This window comes from Morus notabilis, unplaced genomic scaffold (assembly GCF_000414095.1).
Source record: "Morus notabilis unplaced genomic scaffold, ASM41409v2 Scaffold4002, whole genome shotgun sequence".
Lineage (NCBI taxonomy): Eukaryota > Viridiplantae > Streptophyta > Magnoliopsida > Rosales > Moraceae > Morus > Morus notabilis.
The window spans coordinates 1685-23131 of record NW_010358704.1 but is presented as its reverse complement, the minus strand read 5'-3'; the positions used below and the strand labels follow the sequence as shown (position 1 = coordinate 23131).

General features: G+C 37.2%; 2 protein-coding genes and 1 pseudogene across 2 annotated transcripts; 1 reads left to right on the top strand and 2 right to left on the bottom strand.

Annotated features, from left to right (window-relative positions):
• Positions 1 to 3507: 3507 nt before the first annotated feature.
• LOC112090607 (probable DNA-directed RNA polymerase subunit delta) lies at positions 3508 to 3858 on the bottom strand. Its single transcript, XM_024162291.1, has one exon. The coding sequence runs from the start codon at positions 3856 to 3858 to the stop codon at positions 3508 to 3510; it is 351 nt and encodes a 116-aa protein (XP_024018059.1).
• Positions 3859 to 4583: 725 nt separating this feature from the next.
• On the bottom strand, positions 4584 to 7025 carry LOC21384584 (cytochrome P450 82G1). Its single transcript, XM_010092993.2, has 2 exons — positions 5824 to 7025; positions 4584 to 5260 (listed from the first exon to the last, which is right to left on the bottom strand). Exons 1-2 carry the CDS (start codon positions 6832 to 6834, stop codon positions 4631 to 4633), a joined length of 1641 nt encoding a protein of 546 aa, XP_010091295.1. The 5' UTR covers positions 6835 to 7025; the 3' UTR covers positions 4584 to 4630.
• Positions 7026 to 12425: 5400 nt separating this feature from the next.
• On the top strand, positions 12426 to 21079 carry LOC21384581 (annotated as a pseudogene).
• The last annotated feature ends 368 nt before the right edge of the window (positions 21080 to 21447 follow it).

The window sequence follows — 21447 nt, the reverse complement described above, 5'->3', positions numbered from 1 at the left end:
CTCTTTTCCTTCTGCCCAGCTCCCCGAAAACAACGTTCGACTTGCATGTGCATCTCTCTCAATCTGCACTCATTCATGCTCGGTATAGGAAGCATCTATCTTAGTCTTTGGCTTTCCAGACAGACACGTTAAGCAAGTCAGTTAGTTCAATGTCATATTAGGGGGTTGGAGCTCGGTAGCTAAGGAAGTGGGGTTGTGATATAAACCGTATCATATCATACCTTGCCTTCCTCCGTAGCTCTAGGAATGCTTTTGAATTAAGCAGAATATTAACGCCAAGTTATGTACAGAGTATTTGGCCTTTAACGCTTTGAATTTTTCTAACCATTAAATTTGATCAAAATTAAATGAGATTAAAAAAATATGCAAAACAGTCAATTTCTGATGGAGATTTATGAAATCAACTAAAAAAAATAAAACTGATAATTTCTTTTTTTTTTTTGTCCTACGGGAGTTTCTTCCCGAAAAACTAAAAGATAAGGAAGACTGGATCATAATGATGTGTTTGACTTTTAAAACCTAAAAGCTAAAAGAATGAAATCCCTGTTCCAAAAACTAATAGCCGGAAGCCAACTTCCTAAGATTGAGAAGATTGAGCCTGAAATCTTACTTTTTCTTTTAAAAAAACAAGTATTTTCCATTAAAAACTCTAGCAAAACTGAATCGAAAAAAGATTAGAGGGGAAAAGTGTGTATATAGTATACTATATACACTACAACAAAAAAGCTTAGTCGTCGCAAAAGAGTACGTTGTCGTCGGTAATATTATATTTACGACAACATGTCGTCACAAATTTGTCGCCGCAAACAGTTTGATGCAAATTATATATTTCCGACGATAAAGTTTTGAGATGTCGTCGCTAATACATTAACGACAACTGTCGTCATGAATGTTCTGTCAAACTTGTCGTTGATGATGACATGTTCAGTTATATTTGCGACGACATATGTCGTCGCAAAAAGGTTAGATGTCGTCGCTAGTGATTTAGACTATTTGCGACCAGTTTTTTTATATTTGTCGTTGCAAAAAATGTTTTTCTTTTTTCCCTAATTTCCTAATAATATTAATTATTAATATATAAATTAGAAGAAAATTTAATAATAAAATAAATCAATAAAATTGTTATTTGCTAATAAAAGATTCATATAAAAAAGTCAACACAATAATAAAACAAGTCTTAAAAAGTAAATTAATCAATGCATACAAAAAAGTATTGATAATAAGAAAAATAAAAATAGATATTTTAATCTCCTAAATTATCCACATTGTCATCCTCATCCTCATCTTCTTCGTTTCCCTCTTGCGGCGGCGGAAAACGAACCCACGATTCAGGACAATTAAGAGGATGTTTGGTTTGTGTATTCAGAATCATGATTCAGAACTATTCTCGTTTGACGTGTATTTTTTATGAGAGAAAACACTGTAGAGAACCATGAATCATGATTCAGAATCATGGACAAATATAGGACACAAATGCCCCTTAAGTGGCAAGAAGTTAATTTTGGGATTCATCGTGCACATGGCTTCTATTATCATTTGTTGGTTGGGGGTTGTGATATAAACCGTATCATATCATACCTTGCCTTCCTCCGTAGCTCTAGGAATGCTTTTGAATTAAGCAGAATATTAACGCCAAGTTATGTACAGAGTATTTGGCCTTTAACGCTTTGAATTTTTCTAACCATTAAATTTGATCAAAATTAAATGAGATTAAAAAAATATGCAAAACAGTCAATTTCTGATGGAGATTTATGAAATCAACTAAAAAAAATAAAACTGATAATTTCTTTTTTTTTTTTGTCCTACGGGAGTTTCTTCCCGAAAAACTAAAAGATAAGGAAGACTGGATCATAATGATGTGTTTGACTTTTAAAACCTAAAAGCTAAAAGAATGAAATCCCTGTTCCAAAAACTAATAGCCGGAAGCCAACTTCCTAAGATTGAGAAGATTGAGCCTGAAATCTTACTTTTTCTTTTAAAAAAACAAGTATTTTCCATTAAAAACTCTAGCAAAACTGAATCGAAAAAAGATTAGAGGGGAAAAGTGTGTATATAGTATACTATATACACTACAACAAAAAAGCTTAGTCGTCGCAAAAGAGTACGTTGTCGTCGGTAATATTATATTTACGACAACATGTCGTCACAAATTTGTCGCCGCAAACAGTTTGATGCAAATTATATATTTCCGACGATAAAGTTTTGAGATGTCGTCGCTAATACATTAACGACAACTGTCGTCATGAATGTTCTGTCAAACTTGTCGTTGATGATGACATGTTCAGTTATATTTGCGACGACATATGTCGTCGCAAAAAGGTTAGATGTCGTCGCTAGTGATTTAGACTATTTGCGACCAATTTTTTTATATTTGTCGTTGCAAAAAATGTTTTTCTTTTTTCCCTAATTTCCTAATAATATTAATTATTAATATATAAATTAGAAGAAAATTTAATAATAAAATAAATCAATAAAATTGTTATTTGCTAATAAAAGATTCATATAAAAAAGTCAACACAATAATAAAACAAGTCTTAAAAAGTAAATTAATCAATGCATACAAAAAAGTATTGATAATAAGAAAAATAAAAATAGATATTTTAATCTCCTAAATTATCCACATTGTCATCCTCATCCTCATCTTCTTCGTTTCCCTCTTGCGGCGGCGGAAAACGAACCCACGATTCAGGACAATTAAGAGGATGTTTGGTTTGTGTATTCAGAATCATGATTCAGAACTATTCTCGTTTGACGTGTATTTTTTATGAGAGAAAACACTGTAGAGAACCATGAATCATGATTCAGAATCATGGACAAATATAGGACACAAATGCCCCTTAAGTGGCAAGAAGTTAATTTTGGGATTCATCGTGCACATGGCTTCTATTATCATTTGTTGGTTGTCGAGCACTTTGCATTGCTCGACATAAATGTTGTTCAGCCAGGTTTGGACATGCTAGGGAAAATTAATTGACGACGACCAGCGTGAATGAACCTTCGCCAGCAGACTATGCCATCTGCGTGGTTCTTTCCCCCTCCATCTGACCCACCCTGGAAAGGTAAAGGATGAATAAAAATAATATAATATGTTATGTTAAATATGAAAAAAGAAATAATTTTAAAATTTACTTACAAATGCTTGTTCCGTGTCCGGGTAGATAAAATTATGCCCATGACGATGCATGTCACCCTAGTTGTCAATTAATGATCCGAGCTCATGGGTCTCGGGATTTCCCTAATCAAGTTGAATGTGTTAGAATAATTATTAAGCCAAAGTGAAAAAAAAAACTTAACAAGTATGCAAATTAATATTACCTTATCGAAATGATACTCAGAGTATGACTTTCTACCATGGAAGTTAGACCACTTTTGACTGCCACGGTTTTGTTGATTTGTAGCACATTTTTTCTAGTAATGATCATACATGAATCAGTAACATACTTAATAATTAAATAAACCAAGTAATCAAAAATAAGAAGACATAATACCTGACTAACTACTTTGGTTCTATTCGTCGTCACTACGAATGTCTTCAACATCATCAGCACTTTCTATGTCGTCATCATCTTCAAAATCGACGAGCTCATCTTCGATATAGTCAAACACAGTTTCATCATCACCATCGTCAATAAAGTCATCTTCATCTTTAGTTGGCGACTTGTCCCGCAAGTATGCGTCGACGTCAGACGTGACAGTATTTGCTTCGATATCAGGCCGATCAAATGTTAAGTTGTCCAGTTCAGGTAGGTCAACTACTAACTCAAGAACATTTCGTGATTCTGTATCTTGAACTATCGTGACCTCGTTGACGTCCTCTTCTGGAAAATTCCATATATGTCGATGCCCAAAATGTTCCATAACTTTCCAATTCGGGTCGTTAAATAAATCATCAATGTAAAAAACCTGTTCCGCCTGGGAAGCTAGAATTAAATGTTCATTCTCATACTACGAGTCCTTAATGAAGGTACTTATTCTATTCTTGTATTGTTAAATTCTTCTTCTTTCTGTTCGAGTGTCGAACCACTTACACTTAAAATGAATATTTACTCTGTAAATGAATATTGCTAGACTAAGAAGAAAATATTATTTTAAAGAAGTTATTTATTTATTAATAAATGAATAATTTATTAATTTATCGATAAATATATTTTTTTTATTAAGATTCGTAATGAGCTATAAATAACAAAGATAATGGTACGTGGTTAAAAAAAATAAGATATCTCCGTTGTTTGCAATAAAAGATAAAGAAGACTGGATCAAAATGAGATGTGTTTAACTTTTAAATTTACCTCGGCCTTATCGCCTTATTTTGTGAATTCGTGTTAAACTATATGGGACACAACCAACATATGAATTATTCGTAGAGAAAAAATAAATAAATAAAAACAAGAACTACACACGCACATTAATTAAGAACCTTACATGCATCATAAGAAGCGGCAAAAGTCCATAAAAGCTATATATTTTTCTAATGTCAACATCCGTACATAAAAGCTACATATATAGCGACTACTTGAGTTCCTCAATAAGGATAACAGTAGAATAATTCTTAACTAGAAGACTAGAAGCATATATTAGCACCATATTTTTATGTAGCATACATTGGCAAATATAACTAGTATTTGATGCTTCAAAGGCACTCGTAGAGCTTCGTGGGAAGGCGAGGATAGAGGAAAACATCAAGAGAATTTAGCTTTGGTAAGGCAATGCCTAGTCCTTCACGCATGTCCACTGGCTTATCATCCTTGGTTTTAAATTCAAACCCTTGAACCAAACTAGCCAGCATCAGTTCAACCACCAGCAAACCAAATGTCATCCCCGGACATGATCTTCTACCCGAACTAAAAGGAATATACTGAAAATTCTGGCCTCTAAAGTTGAGGTCCTCATGGGTGGTCATGAACCTTTCGGGACGGAACTCGCACGGGTCGGCCCACATGCGCGGGTCCCGGTGCAATTTCCATATGTTGACAATCAAGCGGGTGCCCTTGGGGACATGGTGGCCACCGACGAAACATTCTTCTGTGGCCTCACGTGGCCCCGTTATTGGGCCTGGCGGGTACAACCTTATCGTCTCCTTGACAATGGCTTCGAGGAATTTGAGGTTGCTGAGGTCTGATTCTTGAACCCATCTGTCCCTTCCCACGTGGGTGTCCAACTCCCTTTGAGCAGCCTTCATCACACTTGGGTTGTTCAATAGTAAAGAGATTGCCCATATGAGTGTAACAGCTGTGCTTTCTGTTCCGGTTAGGATTAAAATCTGTCAAAAGAAAAGGATGATTAAGCAAGTTATAAAATAATTGCCCATATTAATATTAGATTGAGCAAATATCATGTTATACTTTCTCTACGGTCATCCAAGAAGGTCATATTTTCCCGTAACATATAACAGTAAAAAGCGTAATATAAAGATGCAACTCGTGCATAGCCTGAGTTAAATTTTTAATGAGTATCATTTTATTTGGATGTGCTAAAGGTTATTCCAATTCTTTTCTTCGTTTACTTAAAAAAAAAAAAAAAAAAAAAAGGAACAACCATAACATCATATTTATTTAAAAAAAAAGATAATTATAATTTGGGATAACTAAGGGCCGCTTAATTCGCTAATTCGATTTGAGATATGACTTTATGTGAAAGTTTTTACAATAGTAAAAAAGTTGGATATAACTGTTTCTGAGAGCTTTTTACTGTAGCAAACTTGAATTCTAAACTCGAGTCGGTAAAATAAACGGGGCCTAAATTTTTAATTAATGTCAAACATTTTCAACGTAATGATAACCGATAAAGATAAATATAATTTTAAAAAAAGGCTATTTAACATACCAATGCTGTGGCTTTAATGATAGTGTCACGGCTATAACAAGACAACATAGCATCGTCCTCTTCAATGCTGGATAACATAACGTCCATAAGGTCCCTCTCAACATCACCATTGCTACTACTCTTATCATTACTGCGTTGATCATCAAGTACTTCTCTAGCTTGACGATGCTCTTCGAGCCACTTCCCCAACACCAGATCAATCTCCTTAAAAACGCGCTTCATAGAGCTCACATGCCCATGGATGTCCAAACACTCAACCCACGGAATTGCGTCCGACCACACGAATACCCCACTCAGGTACAGAGCCTCCTTTATCGCCTTCTTGAACCTCCGCGCATCGGTGTCCGCATCACCGACGGCGCTCTTGATAAACCGCTTGCCGACGATCAGCCTTGCGTTTAAATTAAACGTCAACTGCTCCAACAGCTCGCTCAGAGGTGCCAGAGGCCCTAATTTTGTGTACTCGAAGTACAAGCCCTTGATGAACGAGCCAAACTCCGAGGTTCGGATGTGCTGTAGCGATTCAAGCCGGTGGCTTGACAGAAGCCGGAGAGTGACCATCTTGCGGACGTCGCGCCAGTAATTGCCGTAAGACGAGATGGCGAAGGCGGCGCTGTCGTATAATATATACTTCCCTACCGCTATGCTTGGGCGGTTGGCGAAGAGTCTGTCGTTTGTGGTGAAGCATTCTTTTACGAGTTCCCAACTGCTCAGCACCAGGGCTCGGTGTTGGCCGAGCCTGAGTGAATAGATTGGGCCGTATTTGTCGGCCATGGCTCCGAGAATTAGAGCCACTGGGACTTGACCACCGAGAAGATGGAGATGACCTATGATTGGCAAAGCCCCAGATGGTTCAGGGACGCAAATTTTGTTAGTAATATTGTTCTTTTTTCGGTTGCATTTGTTGGGCTCATGTTGATGGATTATCATTTTGAAGGAAGCATAGAGAAGCACGAGACTCAAAGTGGCCAGAGCTAGGGCTTGTAAAGGAAAGGAGACCAAACTCTCCATGGTATTAGATGTCTTGAAAAGCTAATTAAGTTAGCCAGCGTATGTACTTCTCTGCGTGGGACTTGGGAGTACGTGTATTATTTATAAAGAGCTCGTGGGGGGGTCAGGTTTTGTTTGAACCATAGACCTCAATAATGCTAAGGGCCACTAAGGAGACATTTATTTTAAGGATTTTATCAGGTTTAGAATCACGATTTTTACTTCTGTTATATATGTCATCTAAATTGCAATATATATATATATATATACTATTCGTCACATTTCATGCATGGTGGTGCCTCTCTGGTCCTTTGAAGTGACTTCTTGTGTTGTTTCTTCTGCAGTACATACATATGAGTCAAAGAAAGGGTTGTTAACTATGTCATTTGAATTTCCACTGTCCACGTGGCCTACAGATTTCTCTATGGAACAGAAGGATAAGATTTTTAAGCTATTGAAAATTATTGAGAAATCTATTAATGTTCATGTCTCCTCTTAACTCTAAGTTTTTTTCCCCTTAAAGCACAAAATTTTAGAAGAAATGACAAAAAAAGAAATAAAGAAAAAAAAAAGTTAAGCAGACACATTGCTTAATTTCCTTTGTGGAAATTAAAAGAAAATATATCATATGTTGGATAAAAGAAAATATATGTACATGATCAAAAACCTGGGGTCATTCTTTGTGGCCAAGAAATTTAATGGCCTTTCCACCAAACAAACTTTCACTGTTCGTCATATAATCATATTTCATGCAAGGTGGTGCCTACTTGGGCTTTTTATTTTGGAGTAAAATTCAAAAAAATTTAAATTCAAGTTATAATTTTATTTAAGTTTTTGTTTATAAAATTTGTGTTTGGGCTTGAATTTTAACTCGAGGTTTTGAGTTTGGGTCTAAAATCTGAGTTCAAATTTTTCTTTCTATTAAGATTTATAAATATTAAGATGTGTGCCATTAATAGTTTTATATTTAAATAAAAATGAGTGGGGGTTAATTAGCAGTGTTGGTTTAGAACTTTAATTAGTACGTCCCAACATTGTTAGGATGCATAAGGCCTTCTGTAAGTTTGTAGGGTACCCAAAAAATAGAGAGAATGAGATTCAAGAGTTGAGGATATTTAATAGATTTAAAAGAACAAAAAAACTCACATAAAGTCCCAGTTTCTATTAGAGTAATTAAAATGTAGAAAATGGGATTCGCGAGTAGAAAATGTAGAGTAATACCATCCCGGTTCTCTTAAATAGAATTTGTGGGCGATATTGTGTGACATATACCATTCTTCTTGACAACTATATATATGTCATCTAAATTGCTATATATATATTACACCTCTTGTGTCACAACCAACAGAGTGCTGTCTTTAGCATAGGACGGCACGTGATATGGATGCCCACCTTAACGGGAAGGGGGTTGTCTTAAGTCTGCGACTTCCTCCCCATAGGTGCCATGGGGTCAGGAGCGGTATAATCAGTCCTTGCTTTGGTTCTTACTCTATCCTTCTTTGCACGCCCTGCTAAGTACCTTGCCATCTTAAGCTTTTTTTTTTTGTGGATTTCTCCTCCTAGTCGATTTACTAGACTGCTTTCTGTTAAAAGGCTAGGCTCCTCTTAAAAGGCTACGCACCTCTTATTCGGTATGAAGTTTCTTTGATTACTCTAAGACATTGATTCTAAGGAAAGGCAGAACTGCAGCCCAATGTGAAGTTATAGGAGCTGAAAGGCATCCACCGTATAGGCAAGGGTGAATATCATATCAGATTCTGGGATCTGAGATAAAGAGATAACGCACTTATGTTACCTGGCACTCATAAGCCCCTGCTGATACAGGGGAAACGAAGATAGGTTCATTCAGGAAACCACTACTGTACCAAACAAGGAATTTACGGAAAAAACCGCTATTCTAATGGTTTTTGCCAAAAGAACGGAAAGCGCAACCGCTACTGGTTAACGAATTTACGAAGGGTACACCTATGTTGATCTACCGCACTTTGAACAGAACCCCGGATAGGTGCATCTTATACACCGAAAGAGACAAAGCAGAAGTTCAAGCTAGCTATAAGAAAAAGATTCCTTCTTTCATTTCACAAGAGAGCCGCCTCCTTAGGCATTCACCTTAGAAAAAAAAGTAGGTTCCATGGTCTCAAGTGCATTCACGCTTTTCTTCCTTAGCTTAGGAAGACGACTATATTTACACAAGGCATGCCAAAACAAAAAGTTTTCGTGTTGATTCGATAAGCTTGTAGCGGGCGGGGTTCAGAAGAGAATCATCCTCACCCCGAAGTTAGGGAGAAGTTTGATCCGAGGCTTCCTTCTCTCCCATTAGCTGTAGAGCATCCAGTTCAAGCAGAATCCTAACTTGAGGATGGCACCTTCTTACCAAAATCCATTTACCCTGTCGTCTGGAACTAAATCAAAAAGAAATTCCCTTTTGCCTGGTGTGAACTACGCCCCCTTCCGAGAACAGATGAATGCTACTGACTTTGGTTCTTTCACCGAGTGTTGGATCCTTCTACTAGCCCTTAAAGAAATAGCCATTCTAGCATCGCGTATTCCTCCAACTCCAACAATGGATTCTTCTTGCTTTGGCTGATCTGATCACAGAAGCAAAAAAGGCTCTTCCTGATGTGAGATTTACTGGTATGAAAGTAGCTAGAGAGGGAGGAGAGCAGTAAAGACTAGCAACGGATTCTTTCAAAGAGAAAGATCGGATTCTATACCAGCCCTTTCTCTCCATCTCAGAAGGCTGGTCCGCCATGAAGAAGAAGGAGCTGTGGCATCTCTGAAGAAAATGGATGCAATCCCTCTCCATCGGGCAGATCGTTAAAACATCTTGGAAGGGGAGGTCTTCCACCTGCTCTTAGAACTGACAAAGCACGGCACATACTGGAATTCTTGGTCTTCTATCTGATGGGTCACCGCGATTGATATCCATTTCATTTACTAACTAGTACATTAAATGCACCACTTTCAAAAAAGCCCCTACCCCCTGGGTATATTCAAATTACCAACTAGAGAAAGGCAGGGCAGCAGCTCTCCAACCCCACTTGAGTCCCGGCCCTTCCCACCTACAGACAGGAGCGAGCGAGATTGCTTGTTGCGCGCTTAAGACGGATGGCTTAAAAAAATGACCCTTGGTCCAATAAGACTTTTTGAGGATTGGCCTATAAAGCTTTTGGGGAGACTAGTTAGATAAGGTGAACTTCCCTGGGTGAAGGAAGTGCATAAGGTAATCCAATTGGAAAAACCTTACTGAACGTGAGGATGTTATGTCGACTTAATCAGTGGTTGAATATGTGTTATGTCGGCTTAGCCAGAAGTTGAAGATTTCGATGGTCTAGCCCGAAATGGGATTGAGAAGTATCTAAAAAGGCGAGCTTGGCTCAGGAGCAGATCAAGGGAAGAAGCAAAAGGTTGTTAGGCTGTTTGATTCTTGCTCTTGAGGGTAATTAAATTCTTCGTGAGGCTAGTAAATGGAGTCCTGAACTAGCTGCTGCTTGTGAAGTATTGAAGGAAATCCAATTTGAATTCGAAGCAATGGATACTTTGTAATCCAGCAATTACTGTTCCTTTTTTTAACTTTTTGTGTTGTTTCTTCTGTTGTACATACATAAGAGTTAAAAAAAAGGGTTGTTAGCTATGTCATTTGAATTTCCACTGTCCACGTGGCCTACAGATTTCTCTATAGAACAGAAGGATAAGATTTTTAAGCTATTGAAAATTATTGAGAAATCTATTAATGTTCATCTCTCCTCTTAACTCTAAGTTTTTTTCCCCTTAAAGCACAAAATTTTAGAAGAAATGACAAAAAAAGAAATAAAGAAAAAAAAAAGTTAAGCAGACACATTGCTTAATTTCCTTTGTGGAAATTAAAAGAAAATATATCATATGTTGGATAAAAGAAAATATATGTACATGATCAAAAACCTGGGGTCATTCTTTGTGGCCAAGAAATTTAATGGCCTTTCCACCAAACAAACTTTCACTGTTCGTCATATAATCATATTTCATGCAAGGTGGTGCCTACTTGGGCTTTTTATTTTGGAGTAAAATTCAAAAAAATTTAAATTCAAGTTATAATTTTATTTAAGTTTTTGTTTATAAAATTTGTGTTTGGGCTTGAATTTTAACTCGAGGTTTTGAGTTTGGGTCTAAAATCTGAGTTCAAATTTTTCTTTCTATTAAGATTTATAAATATTAAGATGTGTGCCATTAATAGTTTTATATTTAAACAACAATGAGTGGGAGTTAATTAGCAGTGTTGGTTTAGAACTTTAATTAGTACGTCCCAACATTGTTAGGATGCATAAGGCCTTCTGTATGCCTGTAGGGTACCCAAAAAATAGAGAGAATGAGATTCAAGAGTTGAGGATATTTAATAGATTTAAAAGAATAAAAAAAACTCACATAAAGCCCCAGTTTCTGTTAGAGTAATTAAAATGTAGAAAATGAGATTCGCGAGTAGAAAATGTAGAGTAATACTATCCCGGTTTTCTTAAATAGAATTTGTGGGCGATATTGCGTGACATATATCATTCTTCTTGACAACTATATATATGTCATCTAAATTGCAATATATATATATATATATATATATTTTTTTTTCCTGATCATATAAGTTGCAGTTATAACATGCATCATGTGGCAATTAGGATTCAACAACCTTTCGATTATATTAATTCTCTCAATCAACGAACGCAACATCGCTGGTGATAATTCCTTTTCGTAATAATTTATTGATGCTCTCAGCATGGACTTTGCGCGCCAATTATAGCTGTTAAAGAATGATATATATCTCTCTAGTTAATCTTGTATATTCAAGGACCGATCTTTTGATGGGTCCTTAAACTATTACGGCAAATTTCACAACTTAACTCGTATAAACTTAAAAGGAAGAACATTACTAGACATTTCATATCTTTGTTAGAATTTATGACGAAATTTAATAAGGTCGACAAAATATACATTTGTACGAGCATTAATCGTTATACTTGGTATTTAAACTTGATCATTTATCTAGCTAGTCTCGTTTTAGTCCCTTTTTCCGTTAATCATGTCTAAAGAAGTTTGAATGATGATGAGAAAATTTCAATTAAGTTAATTTAGGGACAAAACAAGACTTTTGCAAGAGATCATAAAGACTAACAATACAATTAATCCTAAATTTGATTCCGGCAATTCGAACATAATATGTTCTCGAGGCGGTAAAATTATGATTCTATGTAACAAACAATATGTCAACATCAGAGTACTTACTTCTTGAAAATAAAGTTAGCGACAAATGTTGGTAGCTAGTTTATTGAATATAATAAGATAAATAAAGACCGAAAAAAATCCGAAAAAAACCTTCTTCACAATAAATATTGTCGTATTTTTCTCAAAAAAAAAAAAAAAAAAAAAAAAAAACCACACGTTTTTTTTTAAAAAAAAAAAAAAAAAAAAAAAAAAAACTCACTAGCTTATTCTATAAATACACCGGCATCTCCCGCAGATTACCATGTCCCTAAATCAGCTAATTAATCAAATTCAAACAAAACCATTTCATGGATTTCTCTTCTTCTTTGCAAGCATTACTTATGTTTCCTCTAGGTTTTCTCCTTGTCTATGCTTCCTTCAAAATGATCAATTCCCATAATTATCGTGTCCCCGAGCCATTAGGGGCATTACCAATAATAGGCCACCTCCATCTTCTGGGTGGTCAGGACCCGGTAGCTCCAATCCTTGGAGCCATGGCTGACAAATAGGGCCCACTCTTATTTCTCAAGCTGGATCAGCATCGAGCCCTGGTGGTGAGTAATTGGGAGTTGGTAAAATAATGGTTCACCACAAACGAAAGACTCTTCGCCAACCGCCCAAACATAGCCATAGGGAAGTACGTGTCATACGACAGTGCCGCTTTTGCAGTGTCGCCGTAGGGCCAGTACTGGCGCGACGTGCGCAAGAGGCCACACTTCAGCTTCTCTCCAGACTCCGGCCACTGGCTTGACTCGCTCAAACACGTCCGAGTCTCGGAGATCGATTCGTTCATCAAGGGCTTGCACCAACTTTGCGCCACAAAGAATAATCACCCTCCTGATCATCATCATCATCATCACCAGGTGCCTCTAAGCGAGCTGTTAGAGCAACTGACGTTAAACATAAACGATTTGCGACGGGGACGAACGGGGAAGAGGCGGGCGAGGGGCGGCGTTTGAAGAAGGCGATAAAGGAGGCTCTGTACTTGAGTGCGGTTTTCGTGTGGTCGGATTGGATTCCGTGGCCTGAATGTTTGGATGTCCATGGGCATGTGAGCTCAATGAAACGTACTTTCAAGGAGATTGATCTGTTGTTGGGAAAGTGGCTCGAAGAACATCGTCAAGCAAGAGATAATCATGATCACGAAAGAGAATATCTCATCGACGCGATGCTGTCGAGCATTGAAGAGGACGATGCATTGTTGTCAAGTTATAGCCGTGATACTATCATCAAAGCCGAAGCTCTGGTATATATTATATGCATTGTGTCCCTTTTCTTTTTTTTTTTTTTGTCCTCATAACCCCTTTGCTTTTGGTAATGTGAAAATAATTTTGGCTTATATTATACGTCAACATGCCAGACTGCCGGTATAATTGTTGGAAATGGCTTGTTAAGCCATATTAAAGGCTCATTTTGAGGTCAATTTTAGAAAGAGACCCAATTAGATTTTAGGACGGGTCTCGATGGATTTTAGGATATCCAAATCGATTATTCATATACTCAAAATGGATATTGGGTAAATGAGAAATTGATCTTCTAAGTATGTCACTTGGAGTTGTTAATATAGTTAGAAATTGCAAAAATCCTACATTGACTAGGAATGAAGCCTTAGTGGTGTTTATAATTGATTGCACTTTGAAGTTTAGGAAAACATATATACTAGAGAGGCTCTCTCACGCGCAGGAGGGGGTGTGAATCACGGTCCTGGCAGGTTAGGGGCCCAAAGTGTGCGCCCGTGACCTGTGGACACGAATGCCGGACTAAAAAACTCGCTCTGTATGGGTTTTGTTTTGTTATTTTTCTTTTTATTTTTTCCAACTAAAATCTGAAACTGTAATGCCCCGAAGAATTAAATGAGATTAATTAAGGTAATTGAGATTTATTAGTGTGCCTGATCTGAATTAATTAATTGGTTATTAATTAATAAATGTTTCTGACGTGTAAAGTTGAGTAATTCTAAGGTATTTAAATATTCTCAGTATTTATATTTTTACCCGGAAGTGTGTATGGGCACATTTCTGGACTGTTATTTTTAAATATTGGACACCTATCTATTTTTCTTTTCTTTTTCTTTTCTTCCTTTTCCTTTTCCTTTCTTTTCCCTTCCATTCCTTTTGCTTCCCGGGAACTCTCTCTCTTTCACGCTCTCACTCTCTCGTTCTCTCACACTCACACTCTCTCTACTGTTTTGCTTCAAAATCAACCGGATCTCGAACCAAAGAGGAATTTCAAAGAGCTTTCAACGTCAAGAGAATGATTCGAGGTAAGATTACTGAAAGAACCTCTCTTGAATCTCAAGTTTTTGGATTTTAAAACTTATTTTTGGTTCGAAATGAATTTTGAGGGATTCTGAGTAAAACTATGGTAGAAATTGGAGATCTTGGGTTCTTTGGACTTGATTTAGTACTTAGAACCCGAATCTAGTGGTTGTCCCTTGAGATACTATGATTTGAGACTAGATTTGCAGGTTTTCAGACTGATTTTGTGAGTTTTCTCACACTGGTGTTCTTCACCGATCGACCGGATTGCATTGGCCTGACCGGTCGACTTGTTCGGTCGACCGGATTGCACACCACCGGTTGACCGGTGGTGTTGCACTGCTCTATCACCGGCCGACCGGTGTACACGAGGTTTGACCCTTTTTGGCCTGAAAATGCTGTTTTAACCTCTATTTTCGAGGAGAACCCAAATTAGCTTCATTTGGGGACCAAGAATGAATGGATTAGCATCTTTAATCCATGTTTTGAGATTAAAAACCCTTGGAATGATGATTTAAAACATGAAATGGTTTGTGGAACCGGTAATTGAATTATGGCACACTAATAGGAAATCAAAGGATATAATTGAGACTGAATTGCTTTAGGAATGAGAAATGAATCCTAAAGTATTGTCTTGTATCAGTGTTAGCTGAGGACTCAGATTGAGTGGCTTGAGGAAGCGGAAGCCGGAATAGTGCACCGCTAGCCACAGGTTTGATAATTACAAGGTAGGATTTCTTCCCTTTTTTCTTTGTGAGCCTGTTTTCAAAAAGAATTTTGGCCTTACAAATGTTTTAAAGAAAGGGGCTTGTTTACGAAAGAAAAGTATTTAAAACTCATGGCTTGTTGTAATTCATGGTACCCAAGGCTTGTTGTAGTACATGGGGCCATGGGTGGTGGCTCGATACTGGGCCCATAAGACATATTTTATATGACCGGGCCGAGTTTACTGATCTAGTTCCGTTGGAAATTGTAGAATAGTTTTTCATGGGCAACTCCATAACTTTTGTAAGCAAGGGCCAAGGAACGGTGTTCTTGAAGATGACCTCGGGCAAGGAAGTGAAGCTTCACAACATGCTATATGTGCCTGACATCCAGAAGAATCTCATATTGGGGACGATGCTGAGCATGCACGGCTTCAAGATGGTGTTTGAAGCCAATAAAATAGTTTTGTCTAAAATGGGAATGTATGTGGGGATGGGTTATGTAAAGAGTGGCATGTGGAAAATGAATGCCATAGCTGTAAAACCCAAGAAAATAAATAAATAAAAGAAGTCTTCTGTTTATATGCTTGAGTCTTCTAACTTATGGAATGGTAGACTAGGACATGTAAACTATGATACATTGCATAGATTAATTAACTTGGATCACATACCCGCATTCCATATTGATTCAAAATGCAAATGTGAAACTTGTGTAGAGGCAAAACTAACAAGGTCATCATTCCAAACGATAGAAAGGAATACTGAACCACTTGATCTAATGCATAGTGATGTTTGTGACATAAAGTTTGTTCAAACTAGAGGTGGTAATAAGTATTTTATCACTTTCATTGATGATAGCACAAAGTATTGCTATGTATATTTGCTAAAAAGTAAAGATGAAGCTGTAGAGAAATTTGTTGTCTACAAGCAAGAAGTTGAAAACCAACTTAAGAAAAAGATTAAGATGGTAAGAAGCCACCGAGGTGGTGAATATGTCGAACCATTTAGTGCGCTTTGTGCACAACATGGAATTATTTACAAAGTCACACCTCCATATTCTCCCTAATCGAATGGCATTGCTAAACGGAAAAATCGTACCTTAAAGAATATGATGAATGTAATGTTAATAAGTTCTGGGTTGCCATAGAACATGTGGGGAGAAGCCATTTTATCGGCTAATTACCTCTTAAATAAGGTTCTGCATAAGAAAATCGATAAGACCCCCTATGAATTGTGAAAAGGAAGGAAACATTCCTACAAATACTTGAAAGTGTGGGGGTGTTTGGCCAAGGTAATGGCACCAATACCAAAGAAGATAAAGATAGGTCCAAAAACAGTTGATTGCATCTGCGTTGGGTATGCTCATAACAGTACTGCATATCGGTTTCTTGTGCACGAGTATAAAAACCCTGACATACACAAAAACACGATAATAGAGTCTAGGAATGCATCATTCTTCGAACATGTATTTCCATGTAAGACTAAGGAAGATGAGCCTAGTTCGTCAAAACAAATTTTTGAGACTATCATATAGGATAGTAGTTAAAATTCTTAAAACAATGAAAACATGGAAATGGAAGAAGAGCCTAGATGAGATAAGAAGGCAAGGATAGAAAAGTCTTTCAGACCAGATTTTCTAACCTAGATGCTAGAGGCTGAACCTTAAACGTATAAAGAAGTTGTGAGCTCAACTGGGGGTCCTTTATGGAAAGAAGCCATAAAGAGTGAGATAGATTTCATCTTACAAAATCATACTTGGGAACTAGTAGACCTTCCACCAGGAAATAAACTATTAGGTTCTAAATGAATTTTTAAACGAAAAATGAAGACAGGTGGAACAATTGACAAGTATAAGGCCAAACTAGTAATAAAAGGTTATAGACAATGAGAAGGCCTTTGTTACATTGACACGTATTCTTCTGTGATGAGAATAACATCTATAAGGTTGATACTAGCAATTACTGGACTGTAGAATCTTGAAGTTCATTAAATGGATGTGAAGACAACCTTTTTAAATGAAGATCTGGAAAAAAAATCTACATGGAACAACCCGAGGGTTATGTAGCTCCAAGACAAGAGAAGAAAGTCTGCAAATTAGTGAAGTCTTTGTACGGACTGAAACAAGCTCCAAAACAATGGCATAAGAAATTTGACGATGTCATGATGTCAAATGGATTCAAAATCAACGAGTGTGAAAAATGTGTTTATGTCAAGAATACAGAAGACGGTTATGTCATTCTTTGTATGTATGTAGACGACAAAATAATTGTGGGTAGCAATGATCGAATGGTCATATGTACCAAACACATGTTGAACTCAATGTTTAACATGAAAGATATGAGACCGGCTGATGTGATTTTAGGGATCAAAATCAAAAGGGTGCATGATGGTCTCATATTGACTCAGTCATATTACGTGGACAAGATACTTGACAAGTTTAATAAAGAATATTCTGGTATAGCTAGAACTCCATTTGATATAAGTCAACATCTGTCTAAAAACATAGGAGAAAGCATATCCCAAGTGGAGTATGCTAGAGTGATTGGCAGTCTGATGTACTTAATGAGTTGTACAAGGCCAGATATTGCCTTCACTGTAAGTAGATTGAGCAAATTCACGAGTAACCCATGAGATGACCACTGAAAAGCAATTGTGAGAGTATTGAGATACTTAAGATATACTCGTGGTTATGGACTGCATTACATAAGAGAACTTGTTATTTTAGAAGGACACTCTAATGTAAGTTGGATATCCGATACATAGAATTCTAAGGCTACCAATGGATATGTATTCACCTTGGGTGGTGCAGCTATTTCATGGAAATCCTCTAAGAAAATAGTAATAACCAGATCCACGATGGAAGTTGAGTTTGTCGCTTTGGATAAATGTGGCAAAGAAGCTGAATGGCTTAGACATTTCTTATAGGATATTCCGGATTGGCCAAAACCTATACCTGCAATGTGCATACACAGTGATAGCCAATCAGCTATTGGTAGAGCACATAATGCGATGTATAATGGTAAGTCTAGACATATACGTCGTCGACATAATACCATTAGACAACTAATCTTAACGGGAGTCATATTCGTTGACTATATAAGGTCGAAAGATAATATTGCGGATCCGTTGACCAAAAGACAGAATAGATATCAAGTTGAAAAGACATCAAGAGGAATGAGACTGAAGCCCATGGAATAAATAGGTCAAAGCAGTGGAAACCCAACCTAGCTTACTGGAGATCCCAAGATCTAGGTTCAATAGGACAACTAAATTGAATAGACCAGCTGAGTTCACTGTGGGAGTAACCCCGGCTTGTTCCTACGATGATAACAGTGAAACCTATACGAGAAGATGATAAACCTTGGTTTTTAATAATTCTTATGCATCGGATACGTCATGAATTTGAGCGAATACGGGTTACTCTTCATTAAGAAATCACCTATGTGAGAGAGAAGTGGGGCCACTTCAAAGGAGAATTGTGAGGGCTCCATTTTTTAGAAACTCTTGCAGAACCAGGTAGATGTTCATGGCAAAAATGAACATAACCATGAGAACTGAATTGTGTTAGGAAGATGTCTGTGTGAGGTATATTAATGTTTACAGGAAGGCATAATTGTTCCAGGACATCACATCTACTGGTCAGCCAGTAAAATTAATGTATTCTCACAAAGAAAGGTTTAAGGGTTATCGCCTATTTATCCTTTGCAAGCATCGACCGCAGAACTCTATCACTTTGTCAAGTCTGTGTTTTTCTCGTCGTCAGTCAATTTTCATTCATGTTGGGGATTGTCAGAAAATGGCTTGTTAAGCCATATTAAAGGCCCATTTTGGAAAGGGGCCCAATTGGATTTTGGGATGGATCTCGATGGATTTGCATTCTCCGTCGCGAGGAGATCAAAATCAATTATTCATACACTCAAAATGGATATTGGGTGAATGAAAAATTGATGTTCTAAGTATGTCACTTGGAGTGGTTAATGTAGTTGGAAATTACAAAAATCCCACATTGGCTAGGAATGAAGCCTTGGTGGTGTTTATAAGTGATTGCACTTTGAAGCCTAGGTAAGTATGTATACCATAGAGGTTCTCTCACGCGCAGGGGGGTACGAATCACGGTCCCAGCGAGTTAGGGGCCCAATGTGTGCGGACACGAATGCCGGACCGGAAAATTTGCTCCGTGCGGGCTTTGTTTTGTAATTTTTCTTTTTATTTTTTCCAATTGAAATCTGAAATTGCTGCATTAGTGGATCATTAACTCTGCATTAGTGCAAGGTGCGAAAACTGCAGCAATAACCAGCATTATTGCTTGGTTATGGACATTTAACCTCCGAATCTGGTCATATATTGGAGCAGATGCATCTGGAAGTTTTAGAGCTTGTAACCTCTGAATTGAATCACCATTAAGCCGTGAATAAATTGGTTTTATTCACCATTATTCCAGCTTTGTAACATCCCTTACAGCAACCTCTATAAAAGGGCCTCTCCAGCCATTTGTGTACAAATCTTCACATAACTCTCCTCTCTATTCTCTCATTTTCTTTGAGTCTTTCTTGCAGTTCATTGTACTTCAGTTTTGGTGATAGAAGGAAGGTCTGAGTTTTAGTTCGCCAGACGGTTCCGATAGTGCTTCGAGCTACCGTCGTTGTCGTTGTATCTTGGGAGACGGACGTCTAACGTTACCTCAAGCACTCGCCGGAGGGGATAAATCTGTTTTAAGGAAAGCGTGGTTCTCGTGTCTCGACATCCTTGCCAATTCATTTTTCTAAATTTAATAGAAAGGTTAAATTTGTGTTGTAACAATTTCGTTATTTTATTCTTGCAAAAGTTGTTATATATATTGTTCTTTTTTGTATTTTCTATATTATTGCTAACAATAATGATATTGAATTGAATTTTCATAAGACTATAAGAGTGAGAGACGTATATATAGAGCTATTAAGGTAATATATACTATGTATGTCATTTTTTTTTTTTTTTGGATAAATATAGGTAGTAGTTTTGTCTCCTAATATATATTATATATTTTCCTAAATACATTGTCAGCCGTTCCTTTTAAAATGTCACATCCTCTTATCTCTTTCGATGAATTTTTCCCAACGAATTCGTTTAATATCTCATATAATGTATTATAGATTGCTTTTTTTTTTATCTATTTCAGCAGACTTAATTTATGATTTCTTTTAATTTTATGTTGAGTTTGTTATAGACTTGCAGCTAGTTTATAATTTTGTTCATTTGGTAGAATTATTTTGTTTTTCTTTTCTTTTCTTTATTATTTATTAAATTAGTGATAGGCAGCTTTAAGATGCTTTTTATTCCTCTAATTACCGTCTATTAATCAACAAAAGAAAAGTTCACACACACACACACACATAAACTATTTTGCATGATTTCCCAGGCGCAATCTTACTATGCTTACATATACAATTCCCTTTACTTTTGGTAGATCCTAATTCTCAGTGGAACAGAAAGCACGGCAGTAACACTAACATGGATAATCTCCTTACTATTGAACAACCCTAGTGTACTGAAGGCCGTCCAAGAAGAGTTGGACACACATGTTGGAAAACACAGATGAGTGCATGAATCAGACCTCAACAACCTCAAATTCCTTCAAGTCATTTTCAAGGAAACACTGCGCTTGTACCCACCAGGTCCCATTACTGGCCCTCGCGAGGCCACCGAAGACTGTCACGTCGGCAGTCACCACATTCCCAAGGGCACCCGTTTGATCGTCAACATCTGGAAACTCCACCGGGACCCGCGCATGTGGCCCGACCCGACCGAGTTCCGACCCGAAAGGTTCATGACAACGAATGCGGATCTGAATTATAAGGGTCAAAATTTTGAGGACATTCCGTTTAGCTGGGGTCGAAGATCGTGCCAGGGGATGACATTTGGAACCCTAGTGGTTCAGCTGGTGCTGGCTCGGTTGGTTCAAGAGTTTGACATGAAGGATTGGGAAACCAGTGGAAATATATGGGTCAAGGATTGGGAATTGCCTTGCCAAAGCTCAACCCGCTTGAAGTTTTCCTCTCTCCTCGCCTTCCTCCGCGGCTCTATGAATTCCTTTGAATTATGCAGAATATTAACGCCGAGCTACGTACAGAGTATTTGGCTTAATATTTACATCGCTCTGGGATTTAGTAAATTCAAGATGAACCACTTGTTAAGTTTGCACTATTGTATGTCACATTTGGTGCTTTGGTGCAATATGTTATTTACGATGACATCGTTATGAAATACATACGCAACGAAAAGAAAATGTTGGTGTGTGTGTGTGTATTGTGTCTAGATTTTACGTATTTAACAATTAGTAAAGATCGAGAAGGGAATTAGCCAACCAAGCAGACCGTTCATACTTCATAGTAAATTTCATTTGATTATATATATCATAGATTTTATGGACAATGGAAGTTTTAATTAGGGGATTATCTCTGGTA